Source organism: Tachysurus fulvidraco, chromosome 12 (assembly GCF_022655615.1).
Source record: "Tachysurus fulvidraco isolate hzauxx_2018 chromosome 12, HZAU_PFXX_2.0, whole genome shotgun sequence".
In the NCBI taxonomy this organism is placed as follows: domain Eukaryota; kingdom Metazoa; phylum Chordata; class Actinopteri; order Siluriformes; family Bagridae; genus Tachysurus; species Tachysurus fulvidraco.
Window position 1 is genome coordinate 25822762 of NC_062529.1, and position 26056 is coordinate 25848817.

At 40.5% G+C, this 26056-nt stretch overlaps 1 protein-coding gene across 11 annotated transcripts; it reads left to right on the top strand.

Annotated features, from left to right (window-relative positions):
* Positions 1–7353: 7353 nt before the first annotated feature.
* Positions 7354–25744, top strand: LOC113637062 (CUB and zona pellucida-like domain-containing protein 1). 11 transcript variants are annotated; one of them, XM_027137480.2, is made up of 27 exons: positions 7354–7492; positions 8651–8749; positions 9122–9157; positions 9316–9357; positions 9487–9585; positions 9699–9734; positions 10513–10617; positions 11656–11691; positions 12430–12528; positions 13954–13989; positions 14728–14826; positions 16179–16214; positions 16953–17051; positions 17845–17880; positions 18020–18073; positions 18226–18324; positions 18440–18475; positions 18716–18866; positions 18984–19168; positions 19348–19446; positions 19540–19575; positions 19703–19841; positions 19971–20182; positions 21378–21553; positions 23213–23604; positions 25088–25332; positions 25600–25744. In XM_027137480.2, the coding sequence occupies exons 1-27, from the start codon at positions 7423–7425 to the stop codon at positions 25638–25640; spliced, it is 2793 nt and encodes a 930-aa protein (XP_026993281.2). In that variant the 5' UTR covers positions 7354–7422; the 3' UTR covers positions 25641–25744. The 11 variants fall into 11 exon arrangements, with proteins under 11 accessions (XP_026993281.2, XP_026993282.2, XP_047677623.1 ...); XM_027137481.2 differs by having other exon boundaries at positions 10519–10617; XM_047821667.1 differs by lacking the exons at positions 16953–17051; positions 17845–17880.
* The last annotated feature ends 312 nt before the right edge of the window (positions 25745–26056 follow it).

Sequence of the window (26056 nt, forward strand, 5' to 3'; positions counted from 1 at the left end):
GCTCAAGCCTTATATACAGCTTTCCCATTTGGTAATTTAAACGAGTGGTGTTCTGTTATTGGACTTCTGTGCTAGTCACAGTTTGTCCATAATGAACACCATGTTCAAGCATAAAGGTGTCCATCAGTGCACGTGGCACCAGGACACCCTAGGTCGGAGGTCGATGATTGACTTTGTGGTTGTTTCATCTGACCTCCGGCCATATGTCTTGGACACTCAGGTAAAGAGAGGGGCGGAGCTGTCAATTGATCACCACCTGGTGGTAAGTTGGATCCGATGGCAGGGGAGGAAGTTGGACAGACGTGGCAGACCCAAACGTACCGTGAGGGTCTGCTGGGAACGTTTGGCAGAGTCTCCTGTCAGAGAGATCTTCAACTCCCACCTCCGGCAGAGCTTCAACCAGATCCCAAGGGAGGTTGGAGACATTGAGTCCGAGTGGACCATGTTCTCCACTTCCATTGTCGACACGGCTGCTCGGAGCTGTGGCCGTAAGGTCTCTGGTGCCTGTCGCGGCGGCAACCCCCAAACCCGGTGGACCCCGGATGTAAGGGATGCCGTCAAGCTGAAGGAGTCCTATCGAGCCTGGTTGGCTCAGGGGACTCCGGAGGCAGCTGAAAGGTACCGGAGGGCCAAGCGAGCTTCAGCCCGGGTGTTTGCGGAGGCAAAAACTCGGGTATGGGAGTGGTTTGGTGAGGCCATGGAGAAGGATTATCGGTGGGCCTCGAAGAAATTCTGGCAAACCTTCCGGCATCTCAGGAGGGGGAAGCAATGCCCTGCTCACATTGTTTACAGTGGGAGTGGGAATCTGCTGACTTCGACTGGGGACATTCTCGGATGGTGGAAGGAGTACTTCGAGGTTCTCCTCAACCCCACAGACATATCTTCCACTGAGGAAGCAGAGGCCAAGGACTCAGTTGTGGACTCGTCGATCCCCCAAGCTGAGGTCACTGAGGTAGTTGAGAAGCTCCTCAGTGGCAAGGCACCGGGGGGTGGATGAGATCCGCCCTGAGTACCTCAAGTCTCTGGATGTTGTGGGGCTGTCTTGGTTGACATGCCTCTACAACATCACGTGGCGGTTGGTGACAGTGCCTTTGGACTGGCAGACTGGGGTGGTGGTCCCTCTGTTTAAGAAGGGGGACCGGAGGGTGTGTTCCAACTACAGGGGGATCACACTCCTCAGCCTCCCCAGAAAAGTCTACGCCAGGGTACTGGAGAGTAGTCAAACCTCGGATGCAGGAGGAACAATGCGGGTTTCATCCCGGACGTGGAACAATGGACCATCTCTATACCCTCGCCAGGCTGCTGGAGGGTTCATGGGAGTTTGCCCAACCAGTCCACATGTGCTTTGTGGATCTGGAGACGGCATTCCACTGTGTCCCTCGTGGTGACCTGTGGGGGGTGCTCTGGGAGTATGGGGTCCGGGGCCCTCTGCTAAGGGCTGTCTGGTCCCTATATGACAGGAGCAGGAGTTTGGTTCGCATAGCCGGCAATAAGTCAGACTTGTTCCCGGTCTATGCTGGACTCCGGCAAGGCTGCTCTTTGTCCCCGGTCCTGTTCATTATTTATATGGACAGGATTTCTAGGCTCAGTCGGGGGCCGGAGGGAGTTCGGTTTGTGGACCACGGGATTTCGTCTCTGCTTTTTGCAGATGATGTTGTCCTGTTGGCTTCCTCAAATCATGACCTCCAGCGTGCACTGGGACGGTTTGCAGTGTGAAGCAGCGTGGATGAGAATTAGCACCTCCAAATCCGAGGCCATGGTTCTCAGCGGGAAAAGGGTGGTTTGTCCCCTTCAGGTTGGTGGAGAGCTCCTGCCTCAAGTGGAGGAGTTTAAGTATCTTGGGGTCTTGTTCACGAGTGAAGGAAGGATGGAGCGGGAGATCGACAGGTGGATCGGTGTATCTTCTGCAGTGATGCAGTTGATAAACCGGTCTGCGAGGCTCTTTATTTACCAGTCGATCTACGTTTCTACCCTCACCTATGGTTATGAGCTTTGGGTCATGACCGAAAGGACAAGATCCCGGATACAGGCGGCCGAAATGAGTTTCCTCCGCAGGGTGGCTGGGCGCTCCCTTAGAGATAGGGTGAGGAGCTCGGTCACTCGGGAGGAGCTCAGAGTAGAGCCGCTGCTCCTCCACATCGAGAGGAGTCAGTTGAGGTGGCTCGGGCATCTGTTTCGGATGCCTCCTGGACGCCTTCCTGGGGAGGTGTTCCAGGCATGTCCAACCGGGAGGAGGCCCCGGGGAAGACCTAGGACACGCTGGAGGGACTATGTCTCTCAGCTGGCCTGGGAATGCCTCGGTATTCCCCCGGAAGAGCTGGAGGAAGTGTCTGGGGAGAGGAAAGTCTGGGCATCCCTGCTTAGACTGCTGCCCCTGCGACCCGGTCCCGGATAAGTGGTAGAAAATGGATGGATGGAAGGATGGATGGATGGATGGATGGATGGATGGATGGATGGATAATTTAAATGAAGTTCCACTTTGAATGTGTATTGAGTGTAAGAACTGAATATCTCCCAAATGGCTGGGCTACACCTTGTTGTCTAGCTGATCTCTTTAAATGTTAATCATGGTCACATACATATTGTCTTTGTATTGTTACAATTGCTAGCACCCAAGTGGTCACTTTAAATGGTAATTGTGGCCACATAGACCTTGGCTTGGTATTGTTATCAACCAAGTGATCACTTCAAATGGTAATCTCAGTCACGTAGACCCTTTGTTCGTGGTGATCCCTAATGTCCTGCCGCCGTCCCCATATTTATAATTGAATCACATTTATATGTTTAGAGTCCTAAACATATTACCTTATGATACTTCTTAGGAATGAGCTCTTTTTAGATGTGTAACTTGGAGTGGAATTTGGGTGCAATTTCTGTAATTTCTTACAATATGTAGAACTCCTGTACTCTGATGTATCTGTGCTGATTAAAGCAGGGGGAGGTTTAAGTGCCCCAGTATCGGTGACTAGAGGTATTAGGCAGGGTTGTCCACTTTCTTGACAATTATACAGCCTAGTCATCGAACCTTTACTACGTAGACTCAGAGCATCACTGAAAGGGACTTTAATACCAAAAGTGGATGGTTATTTTAAGGTGGTCTTAGCAGCCTATGCAGATGACATTTCTGTTTTTATCACAGAGAAAAAAAGACATCACACTTTTAAAAAAGACAATTGGGACATATGAAAAACCTCCACTGCACGGGTCAACTGGTCAAAAAGTCAAGGTTTTATGTTAGGCAACTGGGAGCACAGAGTTCCACAACTTACAGTGGAGAAGGGATGGACTAAAAATACTGGATGTTTTTTTAGGAAATGAACAATTCCAGAAAAAAATTGTGAGGACCTGCTGGAAAAGGTGTCTACCCGATTGTCCAAGTGGAAATGGCTACTACCACAATTGTCTTACAGAGGAAGAGTTCTGATAGCAAACAACCTGGCTGCCTCAACTCTGTGGCACAGAACTATTGTTATGGAACCACCTGAAGAACTGGTTGCTGACATACAAAGAAGAATAGTGGACTTCTTTTGGAGTGGACAACACTGGCTGCGTGCCACAGTACTTTACCAGATGTTACTGGAAGGTGGGCAAGGGCTGGTAGACGTGAGGAGCAGAATCCGTGCCTTCCGGATACAAGCCGCACAGAGACTCCTATACCACAAAACTGCAAATGCCATCCTGAGGAGAGTAGGTGGCTTCAAGCTAGATAAACACCTGTTCTTAATGAAGCTGGAGGAGTTGGGCTTATCCGAGCTGATGCCTTATTACAGATCCGTGCTGCTTACATGGAAAACGGTAATAAGAACAGAAAGAGTCATGGACAATCTAGAGCAATGGACTCCAGAAGAACCACTCTTCTTCAACTCTTTCATAACTTTGAGACTGCTGTCCTCGGTGAGCATCCGCAGGTGTTTACTGGACAACAACATCACAAAGCTGGGCCACCTACTAGACGAAGGAGGCTGGATACCAGCAGAAGAGCTGAAAACAGTGACGGGCTGAGATCTTCACGTCTAACAGCAAAACTGCAAGAGGAACCGTACAATTCACTGCCAAGCGACTACAAAATGCTTCATTGGACAGAGACATGGGAATACTCATGACAAGAGGAATGACGTGGAGTTTCCCGGACTTCATTTTCTTCCTGCGGTGAGAGCGGTGGCGAAAGACGAAGTCACAGACTCCGTCTTATCTGTCAAGACTCCACAGTCAAACCTTTTTAGCGGTCACTTAAGGATATACTTTTTTTTAAACTAGTAAAATGTCTGCAGCTTTTTTGTTTTTACCCTTTGCTTATTTATTTATTTATTTATTTATTTATTTATTTATTTATTTATTTATTTATTTAATTGTTTGTGTGTTTGTTTGTTTATTTATTTATTTGTATTTCTAAATAACTTTTCAATGATATACTAGGGAAGACCTGTGATGAAAAATTATGAAGTACAAATGTATGTATCTGGCAAATAGCGAATAAAAGTATTGTTAAACCTCTCTCCCTCTCCCTCTCTCTCTCTCTCTCTCTCTCTCTCTCACTCTCTCTCTCTCTCTCCCCTCGATAACACTGGGGTTCAAATAGTGTGTCATGGTCTACAATCTGCTCTGAACACAACTTCCTAAGCTGGACTATGAGGAAAAGTATTTGCCCCTGCTGTAAAGTCTATGTGGTAAATAAAGCCTTTAGAACAGAACCTTTGCTAAATAAGTGAAAGTACAATGTAATGGAATTTAAAAGAGAATCGTGAGTGTTAGTGAGCCGCTGAAAAGGATCAGCTTACATCCAGATTTGTGTATTTCCTCTACAATTGCATGACCAGGCGAACTAAAAAAGAACATGTGGATTTATTTGCATATAAGTGGACTGAAGGAATTTCTCATAGCTACAGTTAAGCTCTCAGTAGTGAGAACTCTAAGAAAGAGACGAACGATCCAACACTTCCTCGTGTCGTTGAGCTTAACTGACTCGACACCACGTAGCCTTCTTCACCACACAGGACACACACTGTCAGTATTTAATCTAAATTAAATATAGAGTTAGTGCCGTCCGTGGGAACTTACTCAGCTTTTGTAAATGGGTTTTTATTAGTAGTAGATTGTAAAAGGGCGTTTCGGTATGAGGACAACAATAATAGCACACTCTGTACACACAAAGGGGGAGGAGTCAAGCTTCATGGTGCTGAAGTCTACAATGGACTAAAATCTCATTCCTAAGCTTCAGCTCAACAACAATGAAACATATGGTTGAGAAATGCTTTATATATGAAATAAGAATATCTCTCTCTCTCTCTCTCTCTCTCTCTCTCTCTCTCTCTCAAACACACACACACACACACACACACACACACACACACACACACACACACACACACACACAATGTCACACACAGTCAGCTGTAATGTTGTAACACTTTGGTTGACACAAACACTTACAGTTGTTACGGTTTTGTTCTTTTTCTTGCTTTGGGGTCAATAATACTTTAGTCTCATGTTCATCAAACCCATAATTGAGCTAAAACGTTGTTTGATAAATATGACATTCAATGAATAAGTACATTTGAGTTCAGAAAAGTTTTCAGAGTTGTTGTTTTTTTTAGAATTTTTGACATATTATCAAATTGTTTATTCATTTCTCAAATGATTATTTATGTGCTCTGTCACTCAATGTTTAACTCTGGTTATTTATTAGTTATTAAATTATACCCAAGATTCGATCTGTTCTGTTCAAATCAGTTACACATTCAGCACAGCAACATGGCACAGATCCCACAATGGAAAATTTGACTTTATGAATGTTAATTATTACACCACTAACTAATTATTACACCCCAGCGCTAACGGCACCAGCGCTAACGGCTCGTACACAACGTACAGTAGACGCTCCACATTACTTCAGCGTCTATTCCGTATGGGGAAGTTAATATGAATCAGACAAACAAAATGACTTCTAAACAAGCTGAACACAAATAATAGGTGGAAATATTAAAGATCAGAAGGCGGTAAAGATAAAATCCAGATAATGACGAGCCGTGTGGATGAGCATCACAGACTAATGTATTTATTCCACTACAACAATTCTTCAGTTCATCCTTATTGCAATAAACCATGAGGATGAGAGTTACAGTGGCCGTTCAACTAGAAGCTTTTATTCGGGATTCGAGGAAAGCGTTTGCACTTGATGCTAATTGGCAGTTTTCATATCCGCATCCTTACATTAGCTTTGCACCAAATTTATTCAGGTGAATTTTAAATCCATTAAAGCACAGGTGACTAGGAAACAAGCCAGAGTGGGTCATGTTGTAAACAAGCCAGAGTGGGTCATGTTCTAAACAAGCCAGAGTGGGTCATGTTGTAAACAAGCCAGAGTGGATCATGTTCTAAACAAGCCAGAGTGGGTCATGTTCTAAACAAGCCAGAGTGGGTCGTGTTCTAATGAAGCCAGAGTGGGTCGTGTTCTAAACAAGCCAGAGTGGGTCGTGTTTTAAACAAGCCAGAGTGGGTCATGTTCTAAACAAGCCAGAGTGGGTCATGTTCTAAACAAGCCAGAGTGGGTCATGTTGTAAACAAGCCAGAGTGGGTCATGTTCTAAACAAGCCAGAGTGGGTCATGGTCTAAACAAGCCAGAGTGGGTCATGTTCTAAAGAAGCCAGCGTGGGTCATGTTCTTACACTGAGTCTAAGATTTGTGTGACAGCTCAGAGATTAAGAGGTTGATCGACCAGTCAGAAGGTTGTGAGCTCGAATCCCAGGTCCACCAATCTGCCACCACCGGGCCCCTGAACAAGGCCCTTAACCATCAATTTCTCAGGTGTATAAAAAAATGAGATAAAAATCAGTGTCTAAGGATAAGAATGCCATAAACGTAAAGGTCTTGCTTTTCAGTAGATCATGTGCTCTTAATTCTTATTGTTTAAAACTCAACACCACTGTATATCTGTTAGATTAATCAGTTTCTCTTTGTCTTTGTCTCTGTACAGTGTGTCATTGGTTAGAAATTAGTTTGAGACCATAATCTACACATTTATATCAAACGTGGCACATTCAGTAGTAGTAGTAGTAGTAGTAGTAGTAGTAGTAATAATAATAATAATAATAATAATAATAATAATAATAAAATCTTAAAACACAAATGCAGCTTTATCATGTGGCTCACTCTTTATCATGTGGCTCACTCTACGTTTACTTCAGAACAATGAAACTGGATAAAAGCCCATTGTGTGTTGCTTAATCCTGTTACACACAGTGTGTAGAATCAGTCAGGTGAGATCAATAAGTAATATTAAACCCAGGCACCTGCTCCATTCCCACACTTACATCTCTTTTATAGCATATTCTGGGAGATAAGTGTCATGAGGAAGTGCTTTACTTCTCTTTTCCTTCTCTATATAAACCTAAGAAGAGACACAAAGTCTGCAGATGAGATAAGATGGAGTTCGGATCGGTGATATTTTTGCTCTGCTCTGCTCTTGTCGGGCACAGCGCCGGATTCACCACAAGTAAGTAACGTTGTTCGAGTGAGGAAAAGAATCTGAGTTACTTTAACTCTGATGTGTAGAACTACTATGGAATAAGGCTTCTATGTGAGTTGGAATGTTATTGCAGTCAGGTTTTCTCTAGTGTGACAAGATAGATAGATAGATAGATACATACATACATACATACATACATACATAGTATTCGCTGTTTGCTTACTGCAGTGGTACAGAACTTTCTGAATTAATAAATGGAGCCGCTTTCATTCCAGCAGTTTGCTGATCACATCGAAGCAGATCGTATCATTTCGATCACAAATGAAACTATGAACAGAACTGTTTCTCCCACTGCGCAGAAATGCTTTAATTTTTAAAATAATTGATCATGATGTATCAAAGAAAATGCTGACTCATTCAAACTGCTGTTGTATTTATACAGTAATATCGATCCTGTGATACACTGAGAACTGGGATGATGTCCATATCGCAGTGTTGTAGGTTTTAGTCACTGCTACATCCCTGAAGCTGACTACTTTCCTATTACAGAACGTCTGCACGTGTTTTATTCCTCTTACACCACAGCAATTTGTCAATAATTTGCAAAATACTAATAAAGTTCAAGTCTTTACATCTATATAGCTGACACCCGGGGCTACGGAAAAGGAACGAGGCTCTTTAGACCTCCATGAGAATGGAATACATACATACATACATACATACATACATACATACATACATACATACATACATACATACATACATACACACTGTGAACTATATATATATCTTAATTTTTACTATATTCATTCTTTTTTCTCCTTATGTTTAACTTCTGTTCTATGTTTATGTTCTGTAAAGCTGCTTTGAGACGAAGCCCATTGTAAAAAGCACTATACAAATAAACTTGAATTGAATTGAATAATGTTCACAATGAATAGAAAGAATGTCACGTTGTTCTTTATTAATAATTAATGCTGTGTGCTGAGAAGAATTAAACACTTCAGGATGTGCTGCTGTAGAAAAGAAATCAACTGCACAAAGTATCAGTTTATTGTGTTTATTTTTGTGGGTGGTTGTTTATTCTCAGTATAAAGATAAAATTGATCTTTTCAGAGAAATCTTTATTGAATGTCGAGCAACTACGACATTTTGTTTTATTTACGGTTTGTTTCACGGTTACAGCTGATTATTCCTGCCAGAATAACTGCGGCTACTATATCGGCTCGTGTTCCTGCTCCAGCTCCTGTCTTTACTACGGAAACTGCTGTCATGATTATCACAGTGAGAAAATACTTATAATAATCTTTTTATTGTAAGCTCTAAAGTGTGTGTGTTAATAAACTGCTGTCACGATTAACACCCTGAGAGCAAAACAGTTAAATAATGTAAACTTAATGGGTGTCGGGTTTTATTCGATTAAATGTCTTTTATTCATCAGTTATTTGTTTACTTCTTCGATTTTACTTCTCTTTTGTATTTCTTTGTTCTTTCTCTACTGAATGCACATTAATAAACATGTACAGATAATAAACATGTAATTTATAACTGATCAAACTAAAGGAGGAAGAAGTTCAGGACAGTTTACAGAAATACAGACTTGTGATGATGTGATTTTTAAGCCATATTTATTGTTTTTAAACATTTTCTCTATAGATTACTGTGTCGGCACAACAACACCACCAGCAACAGGTAGAAAAAGAAACACTCCTCTTTAATCCGTGTCTCTCTGTCCATATCTCGGCTTTTCTGTTTATTTCTATCTCAGAATTGTCTTGTCTCTTTTGTTAATTCTTTAGTTTGTATTTTATTAAAGCTTTCATTAAAAATTTTCTCGCGCTATTTTCCAGCCATAAGTACGCCGCCGACGCCACCGACTACGCCACACGCAGGTGAAACTTTATTAAATAACATTTATACTGTTAAGAGATGAATTTTAACGTCATATTTAATAATAATATTATGTTAAAGTGATTTGAGTTTTTTTTTTTACATTCCTAATTTATTTATGTCTTTTTTAGACTATATTACCTGCAGGAATCGTTGTGGTTATGATGGTGGTATCTGTTCCTGCACCAGCTCCTGTCGCTATGGAGGACACTGTTGTGACGATTATGACTGTGAGGAAATTCTTATTAATATTATAACTTTAGCTTTCATTTTTCAAGCAGGAAAAAAGTATGTTGCATGTTTAATGTAAGATTATCTCTTTCTTTTTAATTCTCTCTTCTAGATTATTGTAGCAACGCAACTGTAGCACCAACAGCAGGTAGAGTTCGTCTATAAACTTCTCCATGACTCTTATCTTGTGTCTCTTCTCATGAATACAAACTGGTGTAGAAAGGACATCAATTACATTAACATTGTTTACATTGACATGATTTCGTATCCAGTGTCACCAAATGCAGATGAGGTTCACTTTTCTTCCTCATATCATCTCAGGGAGATTTTCCTCACCAATGTCACCTCAGGCTTGATCATTAGAGATAAGATTTAGTGCGATACAATAACAATGTTAAAACTTTACCGTTTTTATTCTGTTGCTGTACTTGTGGAAAGATTCTATGAGATGATGCGATCTGTTAAAAGTGCGATACAATAAACTGAATTAAAGCGACGTTAAGTGTCGGCAATTTTGGGTCAAGTCAGACCCATGCGCAGGATGGAAACCATGTTTAATGTCCATTTAAAGTCCTGGTTTAAAACCAGAACATAAGAAACTTAACATTCCAATAAAATGATGCATTGACACTTAAAACATGGTCGAGACCTCAGCAGTCCGAACACAACAGTAAACAGTGACTTTACAAAGACAGACATGAAGGGCAGCAGGTATAAATATGGCAACACAATTAGGGGACAATTACAAACAGGTGACAAAACGCACAACATGATCACAGGACAGATAACAAGGATTAGCAATCCACCTGCTTTTATATTGTACTGTCCCAATACTTCCTTATATTTACAGTACAGTTTATTTTATCAGAGAAATCTTTATTGAATATCGAGCAACTTTTTTGTTTTATTTACGGTTTCTTTCACAGTTACAGCTGATTATTCCTGCCTGAATAACTGCGGCTACAATTTCGGCTCATGTTCCTGCTCCAGCTCCTGTCGTTACAATGGAAACTGCTGTCATGATTATTACGGTGAGAAAATCGAGAAAAAAATCCTAATAATTCTAATAATCTTTTTAATTTAAGCTCTAAAGTGTGTGTTAATAAACTAACTGCAACTAGTTACAGTTACTAGTTACTTCATTTAAAAAGTAACTCAATTACTTTGTTAACTTTCACCAAAAAGTAAAGCGTTACTGTTAAAACTTTTTTAAAGAATGTTCTTTAATGCTCCCATTAATGCCCTTTTATGCGTTATGGTCGATACAAACACAAAACCAGACATCCCAAGTGTCCCGGATGTTCCAGGAGTTTCCCGCATATTGATAGCAGCTCCCTGATGCCCACAAATTAGTTACAATCTCCCGGAATCTAGAGTGAGTGAGCAAGAGCACACATGCGTGACAGAGACTGTACTCCAAACCTTGTAGCTCACGCACGGCAGAGAGGGAGGGGGCCAATCCTGATTGGCCTGTTTCAGTAAGTCAACCAATCAATTGTCAGTGTTTCGGAATACACTTTTTGGAGTTGCTGTTTATGGCAGTAGATCAGACCTTCGAACCAGAAAGACACAGCTTACATTGACTAAAAGGTTTTTGTCTTTATGCTCAACTAAAGTGTAATACTGAGCATATTTCCACTTAGAGAAACTCGTCTTGCTCTCTCCTCAACTCGCCATTACTGCCGCACATACACAAATAAATGGAAACACGCCCACAGTGCGGCGTCTCCGTGTTTACAGGTTGGCATCCACCGATCCTACAATGCGTCGCTGCTTTAAACAGGTTAGACTGTAGGCTACACTACAGCTTAAATACATTAATTTAAAAAAGTAATGCACAAACGTACCATATGGTAATGGTAACGGAGTTACATTATTTAAACAGTAAAGCGTTACAGTATGAGTTATTGTCAAAAGTATCGGCACTACAGTAACACGTTACTGCCCAACACTGTTTATAACTGATCAAACTAAAGGAGGAAGAAGTTCAGGACAGTTTACAGAAATACAGACTTGTGATGATGTGATTTTTAAGCCATATTTATTGTTTTTAAACATTTTCTCTATAGATTACTGTGTCGGAACAACAGCACCACCAGCAACAGGTAGAAAAAGAAACACTCCTCTTTAATCCGTGTCTCTCTGTCCATATCTCGGCTTTTCTGTTTATTTCTATCTCAGAATTGTTCTTGTCTCTTTTGTTAATTCTTTAGTTTGTATTTTCTTAAAGCTTTCATTAAAAATTTTCTTGCTCTATTTTAAAGCCACATTCCATTTTCCATCACTTTTCTTCCTCATATAATCTCAGGGGGGTTTTCCTCACCACCGTCACCTCAGGATTGATCATTAGAGATAAGATTTAGAGCGATACAATAAACTGAATTGAAGCGACGTTAAGTGTCGGCAATTTTGGGTCAAGTCAGACTCATGTGCAGGACTGAAACCATGTTTAATGTCCATTTAAAGTCCTTGTTTAAAACCAGAACATAAGAAACGTAACATTCCAATAAAATGATGCATTGACACTTAAAACATGATCGAGACCTCAGCAGTCCGAACACAACAGTAAACAGTGACTTGACAAAGACAGACATGAAGGGCAGCAGGTATAAATACGGCAACACAATTAGGGGACAATTACAAACAGGTGACAAAACACACAACATGATCACAGAACAGATAACAAGGATTAGCAATCCACCTGCTTTTATATTGTACTGTCCCAATACTTCTTTATATTTACAATACCGTTTATTTTGATCGATTTTTATCAGAGAAATCTTTATTGAATGTCGAGCAACTACGACATTTTGGTTTATTTATCATTTGTTTCACGGTTACAGCTTATTATTCCTGCCGGAATAACTGCGGCTACAATTTCGGCTCGTGTTCCTGCTCCAGCTCCTGTCGTTCCTACGGAAACTGCTGTCATGATTATTACGGTGAGAAAATCGAGAAAAAATTCTAATAATTCTAATAATCTTTTTAATGTAAGCTCTAAAGTGTGTCTTAATAAACTAACTGCAACTAGTTACAGTTACTAGTTACTTCATTTAAAAAGTGACCCAATTACTTTGTTGATAACTTTCACCAAAAAGTAACGTGTTACTGTTAAAAGTAACTTTTTAGTTACTTTTTTAAAGAATGTTCTTTAATGTTCCCATTAATGCCCTTTTATGCGTTATGGTCGATACAAACACAAAACCAGACATCGCAAGTGTCCCCTGATGCCCACAAATTAGTTACAATCTCCCGGAATCTAGAGCGAGTGAGCAAGAGCACACATGCGCGACAGAGACTGTACTCCAAACCTTGTAGCTCACGCACGGCAGAGAGGGAGGGGGCCAATCCTGATTGGCCTGTTTCAGTAAGTCAACCAATCAATTGTCAGTGTTTCGGAATACACTTTTTGCAGGTTGGGATGTCTGCAAAACTGACTTAAACACAAAGTCATTTTTAAACGCTATTTTATTTAAGTCAGACCAGTACAAACAATATATCACAAGGATTTCTGAAATAGATAACAAAACAATGTGATTAATACATTCAGAATCAAAAACTAAAGTGGGGGGCACGGTGGCTTAGTGGTTAGCACGTTTCCCTCACAACTCCAGGGTTGGGGGTTCGATTCCCACCTCTGCCTTGTTTGTGTGGAGTTTGCATGTTCTCCCGGTGGCTCGGGGGTTTCCTCCGGGTACTTCGGTTTCCTCCCCCGGTCCAAACACATGCATGGTAGGTTGATTGGCATCTCTGGAAAATTGTCCCTAGTGTGTGTGTGTATGTGAATGAGAGTGTGTGTGTGTGTGTGCCCTGTGATGGGTTGGCACTCCGTCCAGCGTGTATCCTGCCTTGATGCCCAATGACGCCTGAGATAGGCACAGGCTCCCTGTGACCCGAGTAGTTTGGATAAGCGGTAGAAAATAAATGAATGAATGAATAAATGAAAAACTAAAGTGGCTTCTGCATCATAAAAGCTGTTTCTGGAGGAGCTTGTATAAACGGAAACACGCCCACAGTGCGGAGTCTCCTTGTTTACAGGCTGGCACCCACCAATCCTACAATGCGTCGCTGCTGTAAACAGGTTAGACAGTAGGTTACACTTCAGCCTAAATGAATTAATGTAAAAAAGTAATGCACAAACGCACCGTATGGTAACGGTAACAGAGTTACTTTATTTAAACAGTAACTGCATTACAGTATTAGTTACTGTCAAAAGTCTCGGCACTACAGTAACGCGTTTCTGACTGATCACTTTATAACTGATCAAACTAAAGGAGGAAGAAGTTCAGGACAGTTTACAGAAATACAGACTTGTGATGATGTGATTTTTAAGCCATATTTATTGTTTTTAAACATTTTCTCTATAGATTACTGTGTCGGCACAACAACACCACCAGCAACAGGTAGAAAAAGAAACACTACTCTTTAATCCGTGTCTCTCTGTCCATATCTCGGCTTTTCTGTTTATTTCTATCTCAGAATTGTTCTTGTCTCTTTTGTTAATTCTTTAGTTTGTATTTTATTAAAGCTTTCATTAAAAATTTCCTCACTCTATTTTCCAGCCACATTCCATTTTCCATCACTTTTCTTCTTCATATCATCTGAGGGAGTTTTTCCTCACCAGCATCACCTCAGGCTTAATCATTAGAGATAAGATTTAGTGCGATACAATAAACTGAATTGAAGCGACGTTAAGTGTCGGCAATTTTGGGTCAAGTCAGACTCATGTGCAGGACTGAAACCATGTTTAATGTCCATTTAAAGTCCTTGTTTAAAACCAGAACATAAGAAACGAAACATTCCAATAAAATGATGCATTGACACTTAAAACATGGTCGAGACCTCAGCAGTCCGAACACAACAGTAAACAGTGACTTGACAAAGACAGACATGAAGGGCAGCAGGTATAAATACGGCAACACAATTAGGGGACAATTACAAACAGGTGACAAAACACACAACATGATCACAGGACAGATAACAAGGATTAGCAATCCACCTGCTTTTATATTGTACTGTCACAATACTTCCTTATATTTACAATACCGTTTATTTTGATTGATTTTTATCAGAGAAATCTTTATTGAATGTCGAGCAACTACGACATTTAGTTTTATTTATCGTTTGTTTCATGGTTACAGCTTATTATTCCTGCCGGAATAACTGCGGCTACAATTTCGGCTCGTGCTCCTGCTCCAGCTCCTGTCGTTCCTACGGAAACTGCTGTCATGATTATTATGGTGAGAAAATCGCGAAAAAAAATTATAATAATTATAAAATCTTTTTATTGTAAGCTCTAAAGTGTGTGTTAATAAACTAACTGCTGTCACAATTAACACCCTGAGAACAAAACAGTTAAATAATGTAAACTTAATGGGTGTCTTGGGTTTTATTCGATTAAATGTCTTTTATTTATCAGTTATTTGTTTACTTCTTAGATTTTACTTCTCTTTTGTATTTCTTTGTTCTTTCTTGACTGAATGCACATTAATAAACATGTACAGATAATAAACATGTACTTTATAACCAGTGTTGTGCTAGTTACTAAGAAATAGTAACTAGTTACAGTTACTAGTTACTTCATTCAAAAAGTAACCCAATTACATTGTTGATTACTTTCACCAAAACTTAACGTGTTACTGTTAAAAGTAACTTTTTAGTTACTTTTTTAAAGAATGTTCTTTAATGCTCCCATTAATGCCCTTTTATGCGTTATGGTCGATACAAACACAAAACCAGACATCCCAAGTGTCCCAGATGTTCCGGGAGTCTCCCGCATATTGATAGCGGCTCCCTGATGCCCGCAAATTAGTTACAATCTCCCGGAATCTAGAGCGAGTGAGCAAGAGCACACATGCGCGACAGAGACTGTACTCCAAACCTTGTAGCTCACGCACGGCAGAGAGGGAGGGGGCCAATCCTGATTGGCCTGTTTCAGTAAGTCACCCAATCAATTGTCAGTGTTTCGGAATACACTTTTTGCAGGTTGGGATGTCTGCAAAACTGACTTAAACACAAAGTCATTTTTAAACGCTATTTTATTTAAGTCAGACCAGCACAAACAATATATCACAAGGATTTCTGAAATAAATAACAAAACAATGTGATTAATACATTCAGAATCAAAAACTAAAGTGGCTTCTGCATCATAAAAGTTGTTCCTGGAGCCGCTTCGACAGATTGGAGTTGCTGTTTATGGCAGTAGATCGGACCTTCGAACCAGAAAGACACAGCTTACATTTGACTAAAAGGTTTTGTCTTTATGCTCGACTAAAGTGAAATACTGAGCATATTTCCACTTAGAGAAACTCGTCTTGCTCTCGCCTTGACTCGCCTTTACTGCTGCACATACACGAATAAACAGAAACAGGTTGGCATCCACCGATCCTACAATGCGTTGCTGTTGTAAACAGGTTAGACTGTAGGTTACACTTCAGCCAAAATGCATTAAGTAACGGCACTACAGGAACGCGTTACTACCCAACTGATCAAACTAAAGGAGGAAGAAGTTCAGGACAGTTTACAGAAATACAGACTTGTGATGATGTGATTTTTAAGCCATATTTATTGTTTTTCAACATTTTCTCTATAGATTACTGTGTTGGAACAACAGCACCACCAGCAACAGGTAGAAAAAGAAACACTCCTCTTTAATCCGTGTCTCTCTGTCCATATCTCGGCTTTTCTGTTTATTTCTATCTCAGAATTGTTCTTGTCTCTTTTGTTAATTCTTTAGTTTGTATTTTCTTAAAGCTTTCATTGAAAATTTTCTCGCGCTATTTTCCAGCCACATTCCATTTTCCATCACTTTTCTTCTTCACATCATCTGAGGGAGTTTTTCCTCACCACCGTCACCTCAGGATTGATCATTAGAGATAAGATTTAGAGCTATACAATAAACTGAATTGAAGCGACGTTAAGTGTCTGCAATTTTGGGTCATGTCAGACTCATGTGCAGGACTGAAACCATGTTTAATGTCCATTTAAAGTCCTTGTTTAAAACCAGAACATAAGAAATGAAACATTCCAATAAAATGATGCATTGACACTTAAAACATGGTCGAGACCTCAGCAGTCCGAACACAACAGTAAACAGTGACTTGACAAAGACAGACATGAAGGGCAGCAGGTATAAATACGGCAACACAATTAGGGGACAATTACAAACAGGTGACAAAACACACAACATGATCACAGGACAGATAACAAGGATTAGCAATCCACCTGCTTTTATATTGTACTGTCACAATACTTCCTTATATTTACAATATGGTTTATTTTGATCGATTTTTATCAGAGAAATCTTTATTGAATGTCGAGCAACTACGACATTTTGTTTTATTTATCGTTTGTTTCACGGTTACAGCTTATTATTCCTGCCGGAATAACTGCGGCTACAATTTCGGCTCGTGTTCCTGCTACAGCTCCTGTCGTTACTACGGAAACTGCTGTCATGATTATTACGGTGAGAAAATCGAGAAAAAAATTCTAATAATTATAAAATCTTTTTATTGTAAGCTCTAAAGTGTGTGTTAATAAACTAACTGCTGTCACAATTAACACCCTGAGAGCAAAACAGTTAAATAATGTAAACTTAATGTCTTGGGTTTTATTCGATTAAATGTCTTTTATTTATCAGTTATTTGTTTACTTCTTAGATTTTACTTCTCTTTTGTATTTCTTTGTTCTTTCTGGACTGAATGCACATTAATAAACATGTACAGATAATAAACATGTAATTTATAACCAGTGTTGTGCTAGTTAATAAGAAATAGTAAATAGTTACTGTTACTAGTTACTTCATTTAAAAAGTAACTCAATTACTTTGTTGATAACTTTCACCACAAAGTAACGCGTTACTGTTAAAAGTAACTTTTTAGTTACTTTTTAAAGAATGTTCTTTAATGTTCCCATTAATGCCCTTTTATGCGTTATGGTCGATACAAACACAAAACCAGACCTCCCAAGTGTCCCGAATGTTCCAGGAGTCTCCCGCATATTGATAGCAGCTCCCTGATGCCCACAAATTAGTTACAATCTCCCGGAATCTAGAGCGAGCGAGCAAGAGCACACATGCGCGACAGAGACTGTACTCCAAACCTTGTAGCTCACGCATGGCAGAACGCGTTACTGCCCAACACTGTTTATAACTGATCAAACTAAAGGAGGAAGAAGTTCAGGACAGTTCACCGAAATACAGACTTGTGATGATGTGATTTTTAAGCCATATTTATTGTTTTTAAACATTTTCTCTATAGATTACTGTGTCGGCACAACAGCACCACCAGCAACAGGTAGAAAAAGAAACACTCCTCCTTAATCCGTGTCTCTCTGTCCATATCTCGGCTTTTCTGTTTATTTCTATCTCAGAATTGTTCTATAGTTTGTATTTTCTTAAAGCTTTCATTAAAAATTTCTCTTGCTATTTTCCAGCCATAAGGACGACGCCACCGCCGACGCGGCCGCCAGAGCCGGAGCCGTCCACAGGTGAAACTTTATTAAAGAACATCGATACTGTTACTGAGATGAATTTTAACATCATATTTAATAATAATATTATATTAAAGTGATTTGAGTTTATTCCATGGCCATTCCTCATGTTTTTTATTACATTTCATATTTATTTATGTATTTTTTAGACTATATTACCTGCAGGAATCGTTGTGGTTATGATGGTGGTATCTGTTCCTGCACCAGCTCCTGTCGCTATGGAGGACACTGTTGTGACGATTATGACTGTGAGGAAATGCTTATTAATATTATATAACTTTAGCTTTCATTTTTCAAGCAGGAAAAAAGTATGTTGCATGTTTAATGTAAGATTATCTCTTTCTTTTTAATTCTCTCTTCTAGATTATTGTAGCAACGCAACTATATCACCAACAGCAGGTAGAGTTCGTCTATAAACTTCTCCATGACTCTTATCTTGTGTCTCTTCTCATGAATACAAACTGGTGTAGAAAGGACATCAATTACATTAACATTATTTACATTGACATGATTTACATTAACATTATTTCCTGTCCAGTGTCAGCAATCAACAAAATGCTGAATCATTCAAACTGCTGTTGTGTTTATACAGTAATATAGATCCTGTGATACACTGAGAACTTGGATGATGTTTTTCAGGTGAATTTGTTTGTGGTGAAAATCTGGTTCAGTCACGAGGTGAATTTTTCAGCCCCCTTTACCCCGGTAATTATCCCAATAACGCACGCTGCACATGGACCCTGCAGGCTGGAGAACTGCAGATGGTTCTGTTAAACTTCACGTTTGTCGAGTAAGGAATCACATTCCTGTTTTTTTGCTAAAAGAATGTGTGTTAATCTGTAATGTTAACTTCATTACATCATGCTGATCTGATCTCTCTTTTCTTCCTGTTTTTGCTGTTCTTCAGTTTGGAGTCATGCTGTGACTTCATCCGTGTTTATGATGGTCCGACTGCTTATCATTCACTTTTGGGTTCTATCACGGGAAATCAGATCGGTTTCTTCAACTCCAGCTCTCGCTACATGACGGTTGTTTTCTCCACTGATGGCAGCGTGACACGACGGGGTTTTCGGGCTGAATGGTCTTTCAAATGTTCGTATTTGTTTATATTATTTTAATTTAGGTTCTGGTTGTGTTTGTGTGAGCAGAGATAATCTATCCAATCCACACACATTAACCTGCTTGTTGCATCGCTAAACGCTGCGATGACATGCCCACATGTCTATATTTGGATATGGATATGACTCTAGTATTTGACTGGATGTGTTCAGATATTCCAATGTGCAAGGACCGATGTGGCACCAGCAACAGCAGATGCTCCTGTGAGAGTTCCTGTGAACGATACGGAAGATGCTGCCATGATTATTATGGTAACTAAAAAGTCTGTCTGTCTCTCAACCTGTCTGTCTGTTCGAGTAAGTATGGGGTGTGAACTATGTTTATTGTATTTTTTTATTTTTCAGATTACTGTTCCTACACAACGTCACCTCCTGTACCAGGTGAGGACTGCACCTTATCTTGCGTCTGAATGTGGATCGTTTTGCGATACAAAGTTATGTAACTAACTGACTTATTAACTGACTTATTAACTGACTGGTTAAATAAGTATCTAATTCCACTCTGCAGCCTGTGGGGGGAGTCATTATGGCTCAGGCTTCATTTCCAGCCCATATTACCCTGGTTATTACCATGACAACGCATACTGTGAGTGGCGGCTCTCGGCTCCGGCAGGACAGACCATCTTTCTCTCTTTCCAGGACTTTGAGTCAGTCTATTTCCCAAATTTTCATTTCGCTATTTATCTGAAATTCCAATCAATCTCTTTATTTATCTATGCAACTTTATCTGTGTGTTGTGTGTGTGTGTGTGTGTGTGTGTGTGTGTGTGTGTGTAGTCTGGAGCGCTGCTGCAACTGTGACTATGTGAATGTGTATGACGGTCCATCCACTGCATCACGCTTGTTAGGAAAGCTCTGTCACAATTCCACAAACCATCTGGACTTCCAGTCATCCTCGTCCTACATGACCGTACTGTTCAGGAGTGACTACTCCGGGGTCGGGCGTGGCTTTAAAGCCTACTTCAGCTCTTCCCTCAACCAAAATACAGGTAAGCAGTCTGCTCCAACACTACCATGTTATCGTTAGTCGAGCCGACAGTCTTAGTCCCAGGAAAGGACACAAGTGCAGGCACTCGGTGGTTTTAATAATCGAGATAAACAGGATAAAAATGTTTTGAAGAAGAAGCATTTTTTAAATCACATATCCCAACTTTGGAGCTTGAGCTCAGAACACAGGGTCAGCCATGAAACCTCAGGTAAGCAAACAGCATAAACAGGCAAGCAAGAAAAAAAGAAAAAACAAGAAACAATCTATGAAACTGATGGCCATTCTGAGGTCTAGGACATGAGTTGGACACTAATTCTGGAAGACAGACCCCTCTATTCTACGTAAAGAGTGATTTTTCTCCTAGCCCTCCCCTTAGAATGTGAGCCTATATGATTGTGGTTGCATGCATGTCTCACACTAAATACCAACACAATAGGGGGTCAAGTACATCGTGGATCAACGCTCACCCTTTTGATTGTGCAGCCAGAAAGTACTTAGGTAATGTCCAATCTCTTTATTCACCTGCTCCCACTTGGCCATAAGTTAAAAGGTTTTAGGCAGAAGGGTAGCTTACAGAGACTCCAAGTTGGGATATGAACTGGTTGCCCACTCTGTCCTCAGGGATGCCATAGTAACAAAACATGTGATCTGGAGCCAAGACACTACTGTACATGCATTTGTAGTAATGAGTCTGGTCTCATTATGTTTTCTGTAGTTACCTGGATTTTCACAAGTTTGATGAGACCTAGTTAATTCTTCTCGAAAACAGCATTATGAGTATCCTGAGGATCTCAACAGATTAGCATTCATCCATTCATCTGGAGATCCTGAGTATAAATACCAATAATTGCCACAACCTTTAATGGATTTTGGTCTTGATCTTGACTCACTTTCCATTGGACTTGATCTTAACTTGGCCTCAACTCCTTAAGGCTTGATCTTGGCTGGTCCGATTGGAGTTGGTGATAGTCTTAAATAGAACTGAGCCATAAAGACAATTCTGTACTTGGTAATGTGTCCAAAATTCAGGTGATCAAAAGTCCAGTGATTGAGAGCATGGGACTGCTGATGGCTGCCGGAAGTTTGATGTGCACGAAGTAATAATAGCCATGATGTTGTGCTGTGACATCATCATCATCATTATTATTATTATTATTATTATTATTATTATTATTATTATTATTATTATTACACAGGCAGAGTGGATTGCTCCTCTGACTGGATGAACATCGCCATCCGTAAATCGTATTTGGACTCTCTGGGCTTCAGCTGGCATGACCTTTACCTGGATGACCATCGCTGCAGACCTTCAACTGACTACAACTATGTCACCTTCAACTTCCCGCTCAACAGCTGCAGCACCAGGAGAAAGGTAACGCTGCAATTCAAACAGTATCTCGTACCATCGAGTGATCCACCATGAAATCCCACCATGCACTGTACCAAGATAATGTACATTTCAGATACTGAATTACCAACAATGCACTACTGTTGTGTGGATGGCCAGGTGTCCACAAATGTTTTGAAAAATTGTCTACCATTAGTAGATGGTATGATAGAACACAAGACAAGGATTTATTATTCATAAATATTCATATATAAGTTCTACATTTAAAGACAGACTCTGATGCAGCTCTTTAGACAGCCAGGTAAGTTTGTTCCACCACCTGGATGCCCAGACAGAGAAGAACCTTGATAGTACCCTTATGCCGCTTTTCCACTGAAGCAGTTTGAGTGCAGGTTCGGAGCCTAATTTAGAACCAGTTCTTTCTGTTTCGACCGCAAAAGCACCGGCTCCGAACCAGGAAAAGTGGTTCTTAAGTAGCACCAAAACGTTGCTGGTCTAGACTTAAGAACCGTTTGCATCAGGAGCTGTGGGCGGGGCTACTGTTAGCGCATTTGATAACGTACCTTGAGTATATTAATGTTTAATACACTTTTACTTTACCGCGATATGATACATTATCAGCACACATGATAGTAGGTAGCTACATGCTAAGGCAAAAATTTTTTCTGTGTTAACAATAAAATAACGTTATGTACTTTATCGATCACAACCTCCGTTTATACAGATTACACGGAGCCGCACGTACATGTTTTATTCGCCACGTTTGGATGCCAATGTAGGTTCGCAAAGCCATGAGCATTAACAGTAAAGCGACATCCGCCATTGTTGTTGTGTTTGTGTTTGTCGCTGCTGCGCTAACGTTGCTGGGACACGTGACACGTATACAGTGACGTCACACTCGGCGCTGTGATGGCTCTCTAGCCGGTGGAAAGGCAAACCGGTTCTTAGAAGGTTCGCCAGTGGAACTGACTTTGAACCAGCACTAGCGCTAGCTCTGAACCAGCACCCGGTTCTTTCTGGTGGAAAAGAGGCATTATAGTTGGTGGGTCCATTATGGTCCATTCTCTGCAAAATGTGTTGAAGGGCATGAGAAGTAATGACTGGTCATTACTGATGCATTAGCTGGTTTAAACGTAAAGCTTTTCTGTACTGTGTGTTACTTTGAACCCAAACTGTATATGACTTTGGAGGTTATTCTGGGTCAGATAGACAGATACTTTAGAGAGAAGTGATTTTGATCAGTAGTAGTGAAGTGATTTTGATCAGTAGTTGCTGATGTAGTGGTTGTTAAAGACAGACTGTCTGACAGGTCTCTAGAGTGGGGTTTCTACTACTCTTGGTGTCTTGAATGTTACATAACTAGATGCTTTCAGTCATTGATGATAAATTAATTGAAGGGGAGTAGGTCTTGTCAGAAGATCTTGCAATTTGTGTGTGGAAACAATAACAAATGTGTGAAATAAAGTGGAGGGGAATCCAGAATTGCAAAAATCCTGTGCAGAAGCTTCCAGTTTTTAATTGTACCTGCTATTAGATAAATTAGACAAGAACTTGGACTGGCTAGTGGGTGGGTACTGAAAACCAAATAAAGGAAATTATTGAGGATAAATGTGATGTTTGTCAAGTATTAGTAACTTGTGCTGATTTTTATATGCACATTCTTTTATGCACGTTTTCCCCCAGACAGAGAATGGCCGTATTATTTACACCAACAATGTTCGAGCAGCTCAGTCAACATCTGGTGAGATCACGCGACGTGATACAAACTTCCTGATGTTTGTGAGCTGTGTGATGGAGCGTGATTCTTCAGTCGGGACACTTTATGAAGCCAAAGAATCTGCAAATGCAACCATCAGTGGAACTGGTCACTTCAACACCACCATGGCCTTTTTCCCTTCCAGCAGCTTTTCCTACCCCATCACAGAATCTCCCTACAAAGTGGACCTCAATCAGCAACTGTATGTCCAGGTGCAGCTAAAGCGAGCAGAACCAAGCCTCCACCTGTTCATGGACACCTGTGTGGCCTCACCCAACCACGATTTCACCGGCCGCACATATGACCTTATACGCAATGGGTACAACACACACTCATGTACAAATATAACAAGCTCAAACAAAAGTGATAGTAAACACATGCTTACAATATTTTTTTGTAAAGACCTGATTCTGAGGCAACGCAAACAATAGTGTGAGAATGCATAACCAATAGCCAGGGTTCAAGATGGGAATTACATTTTCCCCAACTATTACCCACCACCAGTCAGGGATGTTAAAGAAAAACTAACATTGGGATAGACGTAATGAGTCAGGAATGATTATAATGAATGTTGCAATAAAGTCAAGAAAGACCCCAAGACTAGGATCCACAGGCAGTCAGGTGGACCACATTATCAACCAACTTGTTAGTACTATACATGAACTTGTTAGGAAATTAGTGATCCTACAACTCAGCAAACATGAAAAATTGGGAAAAAAGATTGGTAATGATTGTATTGAGGATTGTATTGAAGATTGAGCTAAAGTCTACAGATAGGACCCAAGTCTACCAGGGTACCAGAGTCTGTAATTCCTGTAATTTGTGATTGTCATTTCCATGGATACACCGGACCACATGTTGGATCTTTCAGGTTTTATAAATATTACACTAGACAATGAATCTAAAGTCTGAGTCCAAGTAGACTACAAATTATTCCATAAGTAAAACAGACAAGTTAAACCCCAACACTGACTTTTAGCCCTCTAGCAATTTTTCCTAAACCGGGTTTGACTTCCTTTTCTGAGTAAACCTCAATCAGAAACTGTACCCCTGTAATCAAAACATGTACCCCTGTAATCAGAAGGTGTACCCCTGTAATCAAAAGGTGTACCCCTGTAATCAGAAGGTGTACCCCTGTAATCAGAAGGTGTACCCCTGTAATCCGAAGGTGTACCCCTGTAATCAGAAGGCGTACCCCTTCATGTTGTTTCTCCTACACTTCCACTGGCTGAATATATCAGCTCTTGTCACAATTTCCATGGATTCTTTCGAGGTCGATGTGTCAACAAAGTACGGTGACCCATACTCAGAATTCGTTCTCTGCATTTAACCCATCCAAAGTGCACACACACAGCAGTGAACACACACACACACACCGTGAACACGCACCCAGAGCAGTGTGCAGCCATTTATGCTGCGGCACCCACAACCTTAGTGTTAGGAGTCAAACTCTCTAACCATTAGGACACGACTTCCCAATTTTCGCATATCCCAGGCTATTATGAGGGTCAGAGCGCAGGGTCAGCCATCGTGTGGCACCCCTAGAGCAGGTGAAGTTAAAGGCCTTGCTCAAGGACCCAATGTAGATGCCTCAGCAGCTTGTGGGCTTGAACCCCGACCTTCAGATTAGGAACCCAGAGCCTTGACCATCCCCATCACGTCCTCACCAATGCTGACCAATGTTTATCTTTGGTCCACTGAGTGGAACACTATGTATACTATATATAGTAGATCATGCAACATGCAACTCTCTAGATTTATGTATTCTATATTAATTTGTACTATTGTCTTTATCGTTTCAGGTGCAGTAGAGAGAGCACGGTATACATATACAGAAACGGAGATCGTTACTTTGCTCAGTTCAGCTTCCGTGCATTCATGTTCCTGCGCACACACAACCAGGTATTCCTCAGGTGTGATGTCATTATCTGCGCTGACAACGACTACAACTCACGTTGTCGCCAAGGATGTCGTAATCGCAGGAAACGAAGCTCGAGCTCTGATCACCACACTGAGGTTATCACCGTTGGGCCAATCACACTGAAAGGTCAGAGGTCAACTTATGAAGCTTTTCTTATACAGAAGGCAGAGCAGAGTCTTTGATAAACTCTTTTTATACAAGTGATGAAGACAAGCCTGTAATTCTGTTTACAATACAATATGGACATAAACTTTAAGAATGTGATGTACATAATATCTATCTATCTATCTATCTATCTATCTATCTATCTATCTATCTATATATATATAGTGTGATAAACACAAAAACAGGCTTATAATGTATTATAAAAAATATTTTTATATATATTTACAGGTCCAGAGGAGGTTGCAGCCAAAAAAGAGGATGTGGCATGAACTCACAGTAACTGATTTATTGCCTTGTCTGATTAATGACTTAATTGTAGTTAACAATGAATCACTTTACTAACCTTCATCGATTAAAGCATTCTTCAAAGTCAGACTGGTGTGGTGCAGTTTGTGGTGGAGTTTGTGAGGCAGTTAATCAACAGCAGGATGGTGTGATGAAGCAGAGATCGAGACAATATTATTGAATATTAACTAATGGGTTATTGGATTGTGGAGTCGGGAGTCAGTGGAGTTGGATTATTAAAGTCCCTCAGAGCCCTGAGAAGATTAACATTAAACATTAAACGTGACACACACGCGAGCTACAACTCAGAAAGATCTATTAGTTTAGATTCATTTAGGAGACTTTTTGGCTGATTCTGCTGTGGATTTACAGCATGAGAGTCGTTTCAGCGATTCGTACG

Excerpts from the sequence above, each read along its gene's own strand:
- LOC113637062 (XM_027137480.2), top strand. The coding sequence starts at position 7,423 with ATGGAGTTCGGATCGGTGATATTTTTGCTCTGCTCTGCTCTTGTCGGG. Across the intron at positions 13,990-14,727 it reads AACAACACCACCAGCAACAG|CTTATTATTCCTGCCGGAAT; the intron begins GTAGAAAAAGAA and ends TCATGGTTACAG. Across the intron at positions 18,325-18,439 it reads CTGTTGTGACGATTATGACT|ATTATTGTAGCAACGCAACT; the intron begins GTGAGGAAATGC and ends TCTCTCTTCTAG.